General features: G+C 34.6%; 2 protein-coding genes across 2 annotated transcripts; one reads left to right on the forward strand and one right to left on the reverse strand.

The window, feature by feature from the left end:
- The first annotated feature begins 150 nt into the window (after window positions 1-150).
- LOC106078616 (kelch-like protein 3) lies at window positions 151-8622 on the forward strand. The gene is made up of 2 exons (XM_013239546.2): window positions 151-306; window positions 809-8622. Exon 2 carries the CDS (start codon window positions 823-825, stop codon window positions 2707-2709), a length of 1887 nt encoding a protein of 628 aa, XP_013095000.2. The 5' UTR covers window positions 151-306; window positions 809-822; the 3' UTR covers window positions 2710-8622.
- LOC106078618 (phosphatidylinositol N-acetylglucosaminyltransferase subunit Q-like) lies at window positions 8262-16355 on the reverse strand. Its single transcript, XM_056019214.1, has 9 exons — window positions 15270-16355; window positions 14707-14847; window positions 13862-13982; window positions 12811-12937; window positions 12508-12661; window positions 11590-11782; window positions 11327-11441; window positions 10811-10875; window positions 8262-9977 (listed from the first exon to the last, which is right to left on the reverse strand). Exons 1-9 carry the CDS (start codon window positions 15953-15955, stop codon window positions 9816-9818), a joined length of 1764 nt encoding a protein of 587 aa, XP_055875189.1. The 5' UTR covers window positions 15956-16355; the 3' UTR covers window positions 8262-9815.
- Between the last annotated feature and the right edge of the window lie 179 nt (window positions 16356-16534).

The raw sequence follows: 16534 nt of genomic DNA on the forward strand, positions 1-16534 counted from the left end.
TCTAAAGGTCATCTGTTTTTTTTTTTTGTTTTTTTTGTGGCTCACGGTTAACGAGTGTGTAATTTGACCAGCACAACCAAACTAATAAGCAGTAGGGTTAGTTATTGATTGAAAGGCATTGGATGCAACTGCGCATGTCTGGTGGTCCCATCATTTATCAAAAACTATAGCCCAATTCTTGGAAATAGATAAAAACGCTTGACTAATGAATACTATTTTTTAAAGTGTTAACATTATGACGAATCCTACTGGTAGACATCGATAGAAAAAGTAAGAGAACGTTGGTCGTCGAACAGTTTCTCGCCTGTAAGTAGCTTGCAATGTCATTTTAAACTGAGATCTTGATTAGACTTAAGACCTTATAGTTCAGGTTTTGTTAGAGCAGCAGGTGTCCGACATAACGTAGAGTCGTGGCCATGGACAATAGAGTAAGATTCGTAAGATACAATAAATATGCTTAAAAAGTTGTTGTTTTGTAAAGCTCTAGTTTGCTATCAATGGTCCACTGAAGGCCTGTATAAATGCTTTAAATAGTTCGAAATAGTTCTTTACAGTGAAGTCAAAAGATAAGAGAGTAGGTGTTATACTTAAACGTGTATCGTGTAGTCACACATAATATATAGATTTACTTACATCTCAGCCTGCTTTGGTTGTTGTGGACGATCAAGCCACAGTCTAACTTAAGCTACAAGTGCCTTATGTAACTACAGTGGGTGGGGCTAATGCGAGAAACGGAATATGTAGTAACTCACATTTATATTTTTCATAACTATCTTGTATCTCTAAAATTTTGTTTTCTTGTGTCTAGTTTTAAGTAACACGATGGCAGTCTCCGATCAACTGGCCAAGGCTGTAGTCAAAGGCATTCAGGACCAAATGGACAGATGTCCTTTTCACGACGTCATTATTGTTGTGGATGGTGTAGAGTTCAAAGGTCACCGCTTTCTGCTGAGTGCATGTTCTGACTTCTTCCGAGCCATGTTTCAGTCTGGGATGAAGGAAGACCTGGAGAGAAGAGTAGAGGTCAAGAGCATTAGCCCCAGCGTCTTCAAATTGCTTATCGATTCAGTGTACTACGCCAGAAGTGTTCTAACAGCCGAAAACGTCTCCAGTGTTTGGCACGCGGCAAGTCAACTGCAAATTCACTACCTTCTAGAAGCGTGCGAGATTTTCCAGTCCAAGAGGCTGTCAAGAGAAAGCTGTGTAGACATCCACATTGATGCTAAATTGCTAAGCTCCAAAAAGCTTCTGGACCTCTCCTGGGATGTCATCGTTAAGGAATTTGACCATTTGAGAAAAATGGATGACATTTTATATCTTGATTTCGAGGATATGAAAAGTCTGGTCAGCGATGATAACCTAACAGTGCCTTCGGAGGATGTCGTCATTGAGACAATACTGCGATGGGTCAGTTACAAGCCTGCCAAATACTCCGACGAATACAATAAAGATGGGAAAGATTTGGCCGTAAGTCACTCAGAACATGAAAATACAACTTTGTCAATAGAAAAAAGTACTATTTCCAAAGGCTCGCGTGGAACCAAAACAGGCAAATCCGAGGATGTTGTTGAAGAGAAAAAAGAATCAGTCTTGGGACAAAGTTCAGTACTTTTTAACCGAAAAGAAACAACCGTTTCTGCAGATAGAGATCGGAAAGACTTTCTCGCCGAGCTACTGGCTGCAAGTAAATTAATGCTTGTTAGCGGCGCGTGTTTGCAAAATCTTTTAGAGATTAAGTTGGTGCTAGAAGATTCCAAAGCCTTTGCGCTTGTCAGAGAGAGTCTGCGCTATCATCTACAGCCTGGCAGACGCCATAATTATTGCCCTTTGTATGGTAAATTCAGAAATACAAGCCTTGTTCAGAACGTCGTTTACACAATTTCAGGATTATATCCCATGAAATTTTCATGTAGAACACCTGATGGCAAATGGTACACTTTGCCAGCCCAACAAGCCATGAAGTGCAGAGCTGTGACCTATGAAAACGATATTTATTGGACAACGGCCACGGGTACACACCAGCTTGCCAGTAAATTTGACTTAAATACTATCGCATGGAGGAATATTGCATCCATGGGCGTGCCCAGACAAGACCACGCCCTAGTATGTCTAGATAATTATATCTATGCCATAGGAGGCGTCAACTGTGCATCGATTGAAAGGTTTGATGTCGCGGCTGAACAAAAGGTGCCTGATACAGGTAAATGGGAGAGCTACGGAAATTTGGTTCAGCCAATGACGAACTTGACAGCCACCACTTGTAACAATTTGATTGTCATATTTGGCAGTGAGTCCGACAATAGCCCTACAACGGTAGTCCAAATCTTCAATCCTCAAACCTTGTCTGCTAACATCTACATGGATAACATGTCTGGTTCAGCCAAAAATTTGGCTAGTTTTAAACACGGCGAGGACACCTTTGTCCTGCAGGAGAATGGCGCACTGTGGACAGTCAGCATCGACTGCAATAATATTTTGGACATTAGGTTTTACAGCATGATCTGGGGAGACCCCTTTAAGTTGATGGGGGCTGTTGTAACGAATCAGGAACTTTTAGTATTTGGCGAAAGCGTTGATCCCCAGATGCCTAGAGAGTGGGACGTAGCAACCTTTCAACATTTTAAAAGAGTTAAAATCATTGAGCGTCAAGGCTACTGTTTTCTAAATACAGTTATACAGAAAAGGTTTTTAGTTACATTCGAGAGTTAACCACTAGCGGATCCGGTACACTTTGGAGCGGGGGAGGGGGCGATTTTTTTTCCAAACCCTAACCCTATGCATAAACGTGCGTACAGCATATATATATGTACAGCTCATTATTCATAAGTAGAGTTCGATAGCGTTTTCTTGCATGTTTTCATTGCAGTAACGCATTTTCCTGACATCTACAGCTCACTTTCATCAGTCTTCCCCCCGACGCCAAAATCGTTTTCTTGCATTCTTCACCGAAGAAACGCACTCTTCTGACCTAAAGCTCATTATTCATCCTATTAAAAAAAAAAAAGAGCTTTTGAATAATTTTGTACTTGAAAAATATTCTAATATGAATTTATAGGCCCTTGATAAATTGCAAATAAAACCGATTTGTTTCTTGAAAAAATAAGATACTCCACATATTTAGATTAAGGCTTGACGATCGCCGCTGAAAAAAAATTCTATAAATAGTATAATAATAAAATAGGAGAATTAATTGTGAGTTATAATCCCAAATTTATTTAACTAAAAAATATCAGATTGAGTAAAAGATGGGAAGGGTGAATAGTATATAATTTTTTGGGTTTAGAACTCATCTCAATCGTGACTCTTATACTGAAAAATTTCGTTTGAATTCTAACTTTTCCAGAGCAAAGTATTTCTTAAAATAATTATGATAAATATATGTGAAATTACATGAACTCTGTCTGGAAATCGGATGGGCGGTAGAGAGAAAACGAATTATCCACGCTCCTTTTTATAATTTCTGCTAATGATTGCATTTGGCATTAAAGAGTAGGGGTGGGGCGACTTGATAAAAGAATTTAATTTATAGCATATATAAATTATATTAGTGACAGATTTTTCTTAAATTTTGTAATTTCTTAACTATAGGCCTAATACAAAAAGAAAAAGTATTGGTTTGTCCGATGGGCGGAAGGCGATTGCATGTATTGCCCCTCCCTCCTGGTACAACCCTTTTTCATTTTATATTTACTAATCATAAAATTTGAGATTAGATTGTGGTGCGACATAATATATAAATGGGTTCACATATCAATACGTAGCTTATATTATATAGATATTCAAGTAATTTTGTTCACAAACTATGTTTTCTCCATAAAAATAGGACCGCCCCCCCCCCAGAGGGCTAGAGTGGGGAGGGCAGTAAATGCAATCGCCCCCCCCCCCCCCCTTACACCACAGAATCGGCCAAGATATCAGAAGGGGAGCGACATAATATAAAATTTATATATCAATTCAACTAATTTTGTTCACAAACTATGATTTCTCCTTAAAAGTAGGACCGCCCCCCCCCCACTCAAAGTTTTTAGGTAGGGCAGTAGAGGTATTCGCCCCCCCCCCCCCAATCGGTCAACAGGGGAACGACGTAATGGTGACCAGTCTCTTCATTCCCCGGTTATTTCATCCCCAATTAAATATTTTATATATAAATATGATTATGTCGAATGCTTTTTGACATTTTATGACATGTTACTAATGCGTTTATAGTGTTTCCTCTTCCACTTTGTATTCTTAATGAGAAATCGTATATTATATTGTAAATCTGGGTGTGTACTTAGCTCTAGCGCTTCTATTGGATGTGGGGGATGTAATAATATAATATTATCCTGATCAAAGGCCAAGGTTTGGTGGAAGTAGTGAAAATCATTTGAGAGATAGAAGTACGATTAGAATAATTATGACCATGCCGCTGATAACTTATCATCAAAGGCCAAGGTGTGGTGAAAGTACGACCATGTTTCACTTTATTTTATTTTTCAATCGCTCTTTCTTGAAAATGGGCGCGTCATTTTTAGCCTTGAAATAAGGTTTTATTTTTTTCTAATTCAGGCGGAGTTCACCCATCCTCGGGATATCATGTCGCCTGTATAAGTTTTGCTTTAATTCCTTTTAAACATTAATGTGTTACAATTTTGTCACTTTAAAAAATGAATACATTAAATATTGCTCATTTCATGATTTTTTAAATTACAATTTGTTAGATAAAAATATTCAGATGATGAAAATATCAGGGGATGAAGTGAACAGGGGATGAAATGACCGGGAACCGACATAATATAAAGATAGGTTAAAATATCAAATACAAGTTTTAATCATATATAATAATATAGATATTTAATTGATTCTGTTAGCAAGCTGTGATTTCTACAAATAAATTGGACCACCCCCGCCCCCCACTCCAAAGTTATTTGGGGGGGGGGCAGGATTGATGCCATTGCCACCACCAAATCAGCCAACATACTAGGGAAGGGGCGAAATAATCTAAAAATAGGTTGAAATATTAATAATTAGAATATATTATTAACACAAGTAATAATAAATTCGCATACAAATTGTGTGAATTCTATAATAAATTTCGTCTGTCCCCCCACTCAGGCGATCGCCCTTACCGACCCCCTTCCCCCCTCCGATCCGCCAGTGGAGTTGACACACAATCTTGTTTAGCTTGAACAAAAGTTGACCAGTTTAAAAAAACAACAACATATCTTTTAAGAATCAACTCCAGGGATTTGTTCATGAAGTTTATATGATTGTGCTCACTTTGTTTTAAAGTCATGTCTCTAATATAGATTCTTTTTGTATACTGATACTATAAGACATTACATACTTTCATGGGCTTGTATATGTCAAATATTATGAAAAATAAATAAAAAATTAAACTTTACGTAAGTTATTATTACCTTGTTATTACCTTTATACATCACCTTTAGGAATGTTCTGAATGATTTACAGACACCAAATTTATTACAATATTGTCATAAACGGATAAATAGGACTTCAAAAATAAGTGAAAATATAATGCCAATACAGTCATAATAATATGGGAAAACAAAAATGTGTATTAATAATAAATAACAACCAAGAGTTTTGTATCTTATAAGCCCTGTCAATTTGTTGTATTTTGTCTTGTTCTCTCCAATATGTTTTTTTTTTTTCTATAGTCTTCCTGGCCATGTTTCTTTCTTTTACTAATTTATAAGATACAAAATTAAAACAGAAAAAAAGAAAAAGTGGACCACAACATGCGAACAACTAGATCTAAACAAGGATGGTCGAAAGGCTTGGACCCTTCTGCACCGGCTAGCAGGAAAGAAACAAATAACAAACTCCCAACCTATTAAAGGCACTGACGACCTAATAACAGAAAACCTTAAAAAGGCTGAAACCTTCAACAAATATTTTGCCAGCATTAACAAGTCAAAGCCAAGAAAACAACTGGACCAGGCCTTTAGTAATATCTTAAAGAAAGAAGAAAAAGCTCCAACAATCAACTGTCAGATCTTTGACACTCCCTTCACTCTACATGAGCTCAATACTGCCCTAAAAAGTCTTAAGTCAAGAAAATCCCCTGGACCCGATAAAATAACAAATGAAATGATCCGGGGACTAGGACCACAGGCCCAAAACTGTATACTTAACTTTATCAACCATACATGGAAAACTGGAGACATACCACAGGAATGGAGAACCGCAAACATAATACCCATTTTAAAGAAAAATAAACCACCTGGAGACCCAAAAAGTTATAGACCAATATCTCTAACATCCAACATTGGCAAAATGGCAGAAAAAATGATCAATAACCGACTTTATTGGTGGCTAGAAAGTACTTGCTCGCTCTACAATGCACAAGCTGGCTTCAGGAAAGCAAGTAGAACAGAAGACCACCTCTTTCGTTTAATCTAGGACACAGTAGAAGGGTTTCATGAAAACAAGCACACTACAGCAGTATTTATAGATTTGCAATAAGCCTATTGTGGAGAAAAGGTCTATTTTTGAAGATGAAAAAAATGGGCATCCATGGCTTTGACCATGGAAAAATGTACAGCTGGATTAGGGCATTCTTAAAAGAACAGAACCATCCAAACCTGATTCGAAGGTGCCATCTCTAGTAAAAAAAAGACTTACAGCCAATAAATAAAGAAGAAAATCCAACATATCTTGGTGTAAAACTAGACCAAAGACTGTCTCTAAAACACTTTATGGCAGATTTAAAAGAAAAGGCATCACAAAGATTAAACATAATAAAACACCTTCCAGGAACATCCTGGGGAGCTGAAAAGAAAACCTTAAGACAGTTATACACTGGATACGTCAGATCTGTAATGGATAACTGTCTCTCCATACAAGTAGCTGCCAACAAAACATATCAGTCATCATTAGACACAATCCAAAACCAAGCTTTGCGTCTAATTAGTGGAGGTATGAGAACTACTCCCACAGCAGCCTTTGAAATAGACTCCAATATTGAACCTCTTAAGTTAAGGCGCAACAGAGCAGCATTAGAAGCTATTGAGATACAGAAGGTTGGAGGGCGATCATCCTAATAAACGACTAACACAGAGAAATAGGAAAAACAACCAAAAAAAGGAAAGGACTCTGATCCAACTTACTGACGAACTAGCCCTAAAACACCACCTACCCAATAACAGAGAAAAAAATTACCAGATTTTCAAACATAACGCCCAGACTAAACTACAAACAACCAACCATCAAAACACATTTACTAAATAACACATTAAAAAAAAAGAATCAAATCCACTGGAGCTCAAAGTAGGCACGCTTTAAACAATTGAAAGCTATCAAAAAACAGCTATCCATATATATACAGACGGATCAACTTTCAAGGCCACCATCAATGCTGGTCTTGGTGCCTTCCTGGTCTTCCCTAAAATAAACACTTTGAGATAAGCGCACCCTGTGGTGATTACTGCTCAAACTTTCAAGCTGAAATTGAGGCAATTACCATAGCACTACAGACATTGGAAAACAAATTATATGAAGGAGTGCATCCACCATCAGATATTGTTGTATTTACAGACTCCCAATCTACTCTGCAAGCACTTAACAGCAGCACCTCAAACAGCCCAAGAGAGTTGACAACACTAATTGTGATAATCCATCCAATGATATCAAAATTAAATATCAATATCACACTACAGTGGATCCCCGGACAAATTGGCATCATGGGAAATGAAAAGGCAGATAAGCTATCAAATGCAAGTTCATCTATGGAACAACCAGATAGACCTGTTAACTACCTCACCCTAAGGTCAATGTTAGTCAACAATCACAAAGAGGAGTGGCTCAACCAATGGGCATCAGGAAACACAGGCAGAGACATGTACAAAGAAATGACTGCGCCTAACAAACTGGACAGTATTAACTTCCTCCCCCGCAAAGAACAATCTACAATTTTCCAACTAAGAACAGGACACACACTACTATTAAATTACCATCTGAACAAAATAAACTCCACACAACTCCCCATTTGCAGACACTGCACCCACCTCTTTGAATGCCCATCCCAAATCCACCTTAGGCAGACCTTACTTCCACTACAGCCCAACATAACCAACACCCTGTACGGCAGTGCTGAACAGCTGAAGAAAACAGCACACTTTTTTCCTTGGCACAGTCTGCAAAAGATCTCACAGCAATAAAGCTGGCTAGAAGAAGAACCAAGAGTTTTGACTAGTGTATTATGTGGCACATATAACAGTAATTACCTTCAGCCAAAATAAACAACAATAATTAATTAATAAAATTATCACAATTTTTATTTTGAATAGATAGATTTCTGTTAAAAAACAAACAAAAGTTGATATAATTTGTATTATATTGGTGCAAGCTATTAATAATATTGTACTTGTAACCAGTATTCTAGAAACTATCAAAGGAAACCTCCAATAAATGGGATACTAGTATTAACAATAATATAGAAAAACAAAAATGTGTAATAATAATAAAATAAAATAACCAAAGAGTTTTGACCAGTGTACTATGTGGCACATATAAAAGTAATTACCTTCAGCCAAAATGAACACCAAAAATTAATAAATAATAAAATTATAACAATTTTCATTTTGAATAGATACATTTGTTGAAAAAAAAAGTTAAAAATGTTCTTATATTGGTGCAAGCTATTAATAATATTGTACTTGTAACCAATATTCTAGTAAACTATCAAAGGGAACCTCCAATAAATGGGATATGTTTTTGTACAATTTAAAAAAAACAAACTAAAACATATTTATCATTAAGTAATTATGAAACATATTTATCATTAAGTAATTATGACATTCATAGAATTAAAATAGTAGACCCATCAATATAACAGACTTAACTGACATAAGGATATGGGTAGGATGTAATAACATTAAAAGTAATAGATTTGGTATTTTGCCTTTTGCAATATCATTTCTAAAGTTGTGTTATCTATCTTTTTTAATATGATAAATTTTTGATGAGATAAAAATTGCATATTATTACAAAAGTATTGTTTTTTTCTATCAATGAATGACTGCAACAGGCATGGAGTTTGTGTTAAAGTAGACAGTTAAATTTAATTAAATACTTCCATTGTGTACTGGAAGTAGTTAGTTGGTCTGGTCAATTAAAGTAGCAAGCAGTTCTCGCAGTACTTTTGGGCTTCCAGCGGATGTAATTGTCTGCAAGTTCCTTTGAGCAATGCTCCTCAGGTAATCATGGCTGGCCTCCGTTTTATTTCACCAGCAGTGAGCCTCCATATGAAGGTCCTTCTTTCAGTAAGAACTTATTCACAATGTACTTTTGGCCCACACTCACTATCAGAGCTGTTTTTAAGGGAGGGTAGGCAGGGTTATAACCCCAGTCCTCCACATGAAAAGGACCTCCGCAAAAGAGAAAAAAAATATTAGAATTTGGATGGTCAGATATATATACTTTATTTTTTTCCTTATCTTTAACAACTAACACTATAAATATTATGTTGGGTGGCATAAATGTTGAGATTAAGAAGTGTCCCCTTGTAATGGTAGCATGCTAGGATTATGTAAATACAGGTACAGCTCAGGATATTATACAGTGAGTCTACCAAGGCCCTCACTCTCCACAAACTCAAACATATACCCTTTTTTTTTAAAAACTAAAATATGGATATTAAATTTTTTTTAAAAAAAAAGGAAAGTAAGATTAAATACAAAAATACTTTTTTTTTCCTTCTAAAATATAGGATGCTTTTATAAATATATAACTTTGGAAAGAGTGCAGGGGCCTCCACATGCTTCAATCTTGCCCTGCTCACTACTATAAATTCAAAGGTTGGCCCACACAATTTATGCACATTTTTTATCATTATCAGGATGTATCCAGGGATAAATGAGCTGCCCAGTTGCCAGGTAGTAGAAACACTCTCTCCAAGTATAGGTGGGTAGTGGTGGTGAGCACATCCAGCTTGAAGTGAATGAAAACAACTTTCTGACTGAGATCTGGCAAGTCTGTCTCAAGAAAAACAAAATGGTATTACATTGAAGCAAAAAAGATTTTTTTTTTTTTTCAAAACACGTTAGCTAAAGCTAAGAAAATTTTTTTAAATGTGTAGCTATCACTAAAGCAGTCACACACACTCCTACATCAGAGTAAAACTTGAGTAATTTTCTGAAAGCTTGGTATATTCTGGATATTTTAGCAACTGCTGCTGGTGTTTTTTCTCATTTATGATCTACAAGGCGACTACTTTGTCAGGCACAATCATTTTTCATAAATAGCCAATGTTGTGTTTAAAGATTCCCCAACTGAACACAAGCAAGACTGATTGTCCGTTTTCAAAGACATCAACGTTATTAAAAAAAACAACTTTGTAAAACATTTGTGGATTAGTGAACTGTCTCACCAAGGTTTTTCTACAACACTGATACAACATATACCTTGAGGTCACAGCCAGACGTACAATTTATCCACATTACAATATAGTACAAAATTATAACCTAGTTATGGCTATAGTACAAAGTAGAGTTCCCCTTTCAGATCTTGTGATCTATGGGGCAGATGATGTTAAGGTCATCTGTTTCTAAGGTTAACAGCTAACAAGCAGGGTGTCATGTGGCTAGCACAACGATAAACCGCCTTAACTTTCCTAAACTAAAGTTAGGTACTCATTAGGAGTTGGGTGGACTCAGGGGCACCCTGATGATCTCAAAATTCAAAATCCCAGTCTTCATGAGATTTGAAACCAGGAGCCCAGGTTTGGAAGCCAAGCGCTTACCCACTCAGCCACCGTGCCCGATGTCTATAGTAAAAAGAAAAAAAAAACAACATTCCTTCCACTTACTTCCATAGCCAATACTAAGGTCTTACAGCAGTCTGTTTCATTTTGTATTTCAAATCTGACAGAGCCTGTATATAGTTAGAAGAAATATGTTAATTAGACTTATATGTTAAAGTGTAGTAAGAATTATATTAATTTAAAAACATAATATTTTTATGTAAGCTTTTAATTTGATAGTCAATCAAACTGTAATAAGTGGTTTAAACATTTTTTTTCTTTTTTAATATCACAGCATGAGTTTCATTGACTACATTGACTAGGAGAAAACTAATGCTGGTACAAAATATAAAACACTTCTGTTTAATCAATAGAGATTAGAGAATACATAATAATTAAGAAGTAGCTGCATACATCTTAATTAGCTCGGCTACATTGAAGGAAATGGGAAAATGTTAGTATTAGCTACATTGTAAAAAAATAACTACAAAAAGTCAATAATTAAAAACTTGTCATTTCTGGTCCCTTTCTCTATTCCCTATTGTTTGATATTACTTTATCCCTGAGTGCTATGTTACTCACCAACTAGCCATTTAGGGGCCAGTACTTTGACAATCACAGTGAAGACAGGGGTTACATTAATCACATAGACAATTCTGTGCAGAAAACCTTTAGCTATAAGTACAAGTAAACGAAACTGTAAAAAAAAAAAAATCAATAAAGGCTTACAACAATTTCCCAAATCTAAAATCTACAACGCAATAAACTACAGGATTAAAATCTCATATTTTGTACTACATATTCTTTCTTCTAAACAAAACAAGACTAAATTCAAAAATACTCACTGCAGTGAAGACAACATAATACAGAGCAGTGGTAGGCAGCAGGAACAACAGAACTGTAAATATCAAATTTCCAACAAAAAGTTGATCTGTATTGTAAAGAGCTGAATCAACCCGAGATCGTAGGACATTCCATTTCTTGCCAAGGAACAGTCTCCACAAGGAACAAATTGCATATACTTGAACACTAAATATTCTAAATACAAATAATTTATGCCTTAGTCAAGGAAAAAGTAAGTCAGTAACAAATAAAAAAAAATGGTGTGGCTGGAACTACTTCTTGTCCTTACTAACCTATAAATGAGTTGTAATGAATGAAGTCCTTCTGAAACAACTATAATGATTACAATTTAAACAATTTCAAATTTCCTCAGCTGCAAAGGACTGCTTTGAATGAAGGGAGATAATGAAGAACTAGAACCATAAATGTATTCAGTTCTTTTAACTACTTGCCTTCTTTCACCATACATAATTGATACATAGTCACACAAAAAACAATCCTACTATAAGCTTAAGAAATAAAAGAAAACACAACTGAAAATACCGATCATACACCATTCAACTGACACATTCTTTAGAAACGTTCTTCCAAAAATGTTTAAGTGCTCAGTTTCCCCATAAGTTCTGAAAGCTGCATATCATTAATATAAAATAACTTTCCTATAAAATGGCAGCAGAATAAGCTGGATTCATTATTCAATCAGGACTGTCAAAGCCCAGCATATAGCAGGTTTAGCTGTTAGCAGAGACAGTCTCAAAAAAATCTCTTGCTAAGCTTTATCCAGTCCAATATTGATTCTGGATCTTTTAATTGAGAATAAAGTCACTGAAGCAGTATTATCCTCTATTATCTATATGTATATAAGAAAAGATGTTAAACGAAAACTAATTTTAAAAAATATTCTCAAAAAAGCTCTTTACCTTGCTGCATAAACATAGAAACAATAAATGTGAAGTGTGAGCATGGACAGTACATCTTGTACCAGACACAGCTGAGCCGACACACCCAAAACACCAACAAAACTACTATACCAAATGACAGATGACATGACTAGCTTCAGATAGGAGAGATAACCTGATCAAAAGATGATAGTAATTTAGTATAGAAGTAAGTAAAATATTTTAAAATGAAATCTAAAATAAATAAATTCAGCCTCCTAAATGTATTGTGACCCGTCAAATAAAACGTCGTGCAAAGAAGGAATAAAATGCAGATTTAAATACCTGACCAGAGGTAAATGTGGTAGATGAAAAAATGACCAAAAAATTTGGTCAGCTGTGCATTAAGTTTAAGACCAGCAGGTGCCCCCATCAGCCACTTCACTAAAACTGTTAAATTGTGTGCTGCATCCTGCAATGTAAATAATATCTAAAATAAGTAAAGTAAAAGTAAAGCTTCCCTTTCAGACATTGCGATCTATAAAGCAGATGATGTTATGGTCATCTGTATCTTTGGTCAACGCTTAACGAGCAAGGTGTCATGTGGCCAGCACAATGACCAACCACCTTTACTTTCCTTAACTAATTGGGTGGAATCGGGGGGGGGGGGGGGGGGGGGGGGGCTTAAAATCCTAAAATCTCAGTCTTCACATTTGGACCTAGGACCCCAGGTACAGAAGCCAATCGCTTTATCACACAGCCACCACACTCCCCTGATGTATGAAATATGCCTGATCAAACAACTAAATAGACAAGAACAATTAAATTAGATGAGTATCAAAATGTTTTCAGTTCCAAAATAGGAAAAAGATCACAATCATCATCCATTTCTTACTGACACAAATGTTATTAGAATGTCAATTTATTTGCTATTTGATATTTTGTTTTTTTTTGCACAAAGGTACAATTTAGGCTATGTCATGCCCAGAATGTCAATTTATAAAGAGGCATAAAAATCAAAGTAAATATATTTAAATCATACTGTTAAATGTTTTACTCTTAAAAATGTCTAACTAAATTTTATAAAATACTGTAAATTACAAATTGTTTAAAATATAAACTAAGCTAATTTTTATAAATGAGTTTTTTTTAATGCCATCATTCTGTAATGACATAAACTTAAGTGCATTCAAAGTGAAATAAAATATAATCACTCAATGACATGATCAGGAAACAGGGAGGCAAAAGCCAATCTTAATTCTATGATATTGTCTAATAGAGGGAAAAAGTTAAGTGCAACTAAATTATGCCAAGATTAGTTTTTAAAAAATGAAATAGTACTTTTAAGACTTTATTAAGTACTTTAAAAACTAAGTATTTAATAAAACAGACTTACATCTGCCCAATTTTCAATGCAAGATGCTATATACTCAGCTTGTCCTGTCTGTGTGATTAGGTATATCATGCTGAGTCCAAGACATGTGTCAACAAATTGTTGACAGTAACAGTTATATAAACTAGAGAGAAAATGTGTACATATCCAATAAATAGACCTTACTAAATAATCATTCATAAGAAATGTATTTAATTCAATTCAAGGTCAGGTTTCAATTTTAAATTGTCTTAAATGAAACAAAAAAAATGAACACAATGGTGAAAAACAATACATAGACTTCACAGTAGAGTTTCAGAATTGAACAACTAAAACCAGAAGTCACATGTCTGAACAATGGCCAAGGCAGTTGTGCATTCCTCTCAGGATAAAAGAGCATTCCATAATATTTCTCCTTGAACTGTCTCTTTAGAACTTGACTTGAAGCCATATGTACCAGTTTCATCAATTTCTTACATTTTTTTTATTAATCAACTGCCATACTAGAGCATTTAAAGCAAGAGTTAAATTTATTATTTCTTAAATGTTGTGTCCCTAATTTCTGCTTTCCCCTTCATTATTTTGTTCTTATACTATAATCTGGATTAAAGGTTTTGAAAGATACTGAGCCCCCCTAAGTGAATAAATAAGCTACCAGATTGCTTCTGGGTTGCAAACCATTATTTGATCATAAAATATTATTGGCAAAATAGCTTGTGCCCCTGAGAATTCTTAATCATAAAAAATTAAAAGTTTTATTTAGCAAGGTTTTTACAACACACATTATTATGCATAAAAGAATTCTAAAATATTGAAAAAAAAACAACAACAATTGTTAGAACATAGTAAAAACAAACAGTCAATCTTACATGAATCTGTTAAAAGGATCCTTTTGAGATAGTTTAAGAACTTTTTGATACTGAAAGGCTTTGCTTTGAATATGATGCAAAATATTTGGTAACTGCATTATTTTAGATAACCATGGACAATTTGAATGAATAATTTTTGATCTGAAATGCATAATTAACATTGATTTTATTTATTACATGTCATATGATTCAGTAGCAAAATACTAGTAATAAAAATAAAATTTTAAATAAAAAGTACATCTTATTTAATTTTACAAAATGTTTACCAAACATCAGAGAATTATATAATATTTATAGATAAATATTTCTACCACACCTATTCTTGGATCAAGTTGAAACTTTGCAGAATTATTTATTGTACCTAAAACATGAATCAATTACAAAATTAATCTGAAAATAATTATCGGTAATTAATTATTTTGTTTGATAACCAAATAGGGAAATAACTTATACATCATTGTAAGCATGGAGTTCTTGCCTTTAGATAAACTTTGTTTTGTTTTTTTTAAGTATTTTATATTTTGATTGTTTTCAAAATCTAGGAAAGTAAAACTTTAACCTACCCACAATAAATGAGCTTGCCAAAGAAACAAATGAAATACATCAAAAAGAGGGGGAGTGCTACACACAGAGCATTCAACACTGCTTCACTTTTAGCCCTCGCTGATGCCTTAATAAACAACGTATCCACCTGCTCTTGTGTTGTAGGCAGCAAGCATCCAGAACTTATATTTTTAATTAAGGCAGTTAAACAGTTTTCGTATGGTGCTTCCTTGATGCTTTCAAAATATCCAAGTGCATTCTTCTCAGCCTTATCACAGATTCTTTTCTTATCCGTATCTAATCTCAAGGATTTTAACAAAATATATGATATCGTCAATTCTTTTGGTTCATAAAAAATACAGGTAACTGGATGAGCCTCCAAACTTTGATTGTAAAAAACAGCCTGAAAAGAGTCAGTAACTTTGACATTTTTAGTTTTCTTAACACAAATTAGAAGCATACTTTGAGAAGATATTCTCTTAAATTCTGCATCTTTAGTTCTTTGCCAGATGCCAATACAACTATGGTCTTTATCCTTGATATCTTTACTTTGTTTTCTCATACCATGAACACAAATGAAATAACTTGCATAATCAATGGTTCCCGTCAAATACCAGGTTGATACTGAGGAGTTGGCTGATTCAGTTACTTGTTTAACTTGTATAGGAATGAAAGCATTCCATGCAACAAGCCTCATTTTTACCATTTATCTTCTAGATATAGATCTAGAATCTATAACTAGATTAGTAATAAATCAAGTAGTAGATCTAGATATGATTAGGCATAGATCATACTATTCATACTAGATCTAGATATGTAGATTTTAGATCTATTGAGACTATTGACTATTAGAAACTATCTCATCTACGATTTATATTTTATAATTCAAAATAATTGTATTTTTAAATTTTATTTTTGTTTCTATTGCCGCCATTGGTCCCTCAGAAGTGACTCAGACTTTACTCAGAGTCAGACTCACTGGACTGGTAAACTTCATTATTAGTATGATTAATGAATGACTAGAATCTATAAATTAAGCCTGTCTCAGTCTGTGGTGAGCCATGTCTAGTGTAACTAGAGCTAGTTCTAGAATCTAGATGTTCCATGTTTTTAATAAACCTCTAAGCCTCTAGTGGTCGTATTTTTTTTTAGATCAAGCCTAGATCTAGATACCAGACTAACTTTGTGTAATAATTAGACTAGATCTAGATCTAATACAAATTAGATCTGTAAAAAAAAAATCATTGAATTAGATATAGACTAGATCTATATAAAAGGACCAGTA

This window comes from Biomphalaria glabrata, chromosome 2, assembly GCF_947242115.1.
Source record: "Biomphalaria glabrata chromosome 2, xgBioGlab47.1, whole genome shotgun sequence".
Lineage (NCBI taxonomy): Eukaryota > Metazoa > Mollusca > Gastropoda > Planorbidae > Biomphalaria > Biomphalaria glabrata.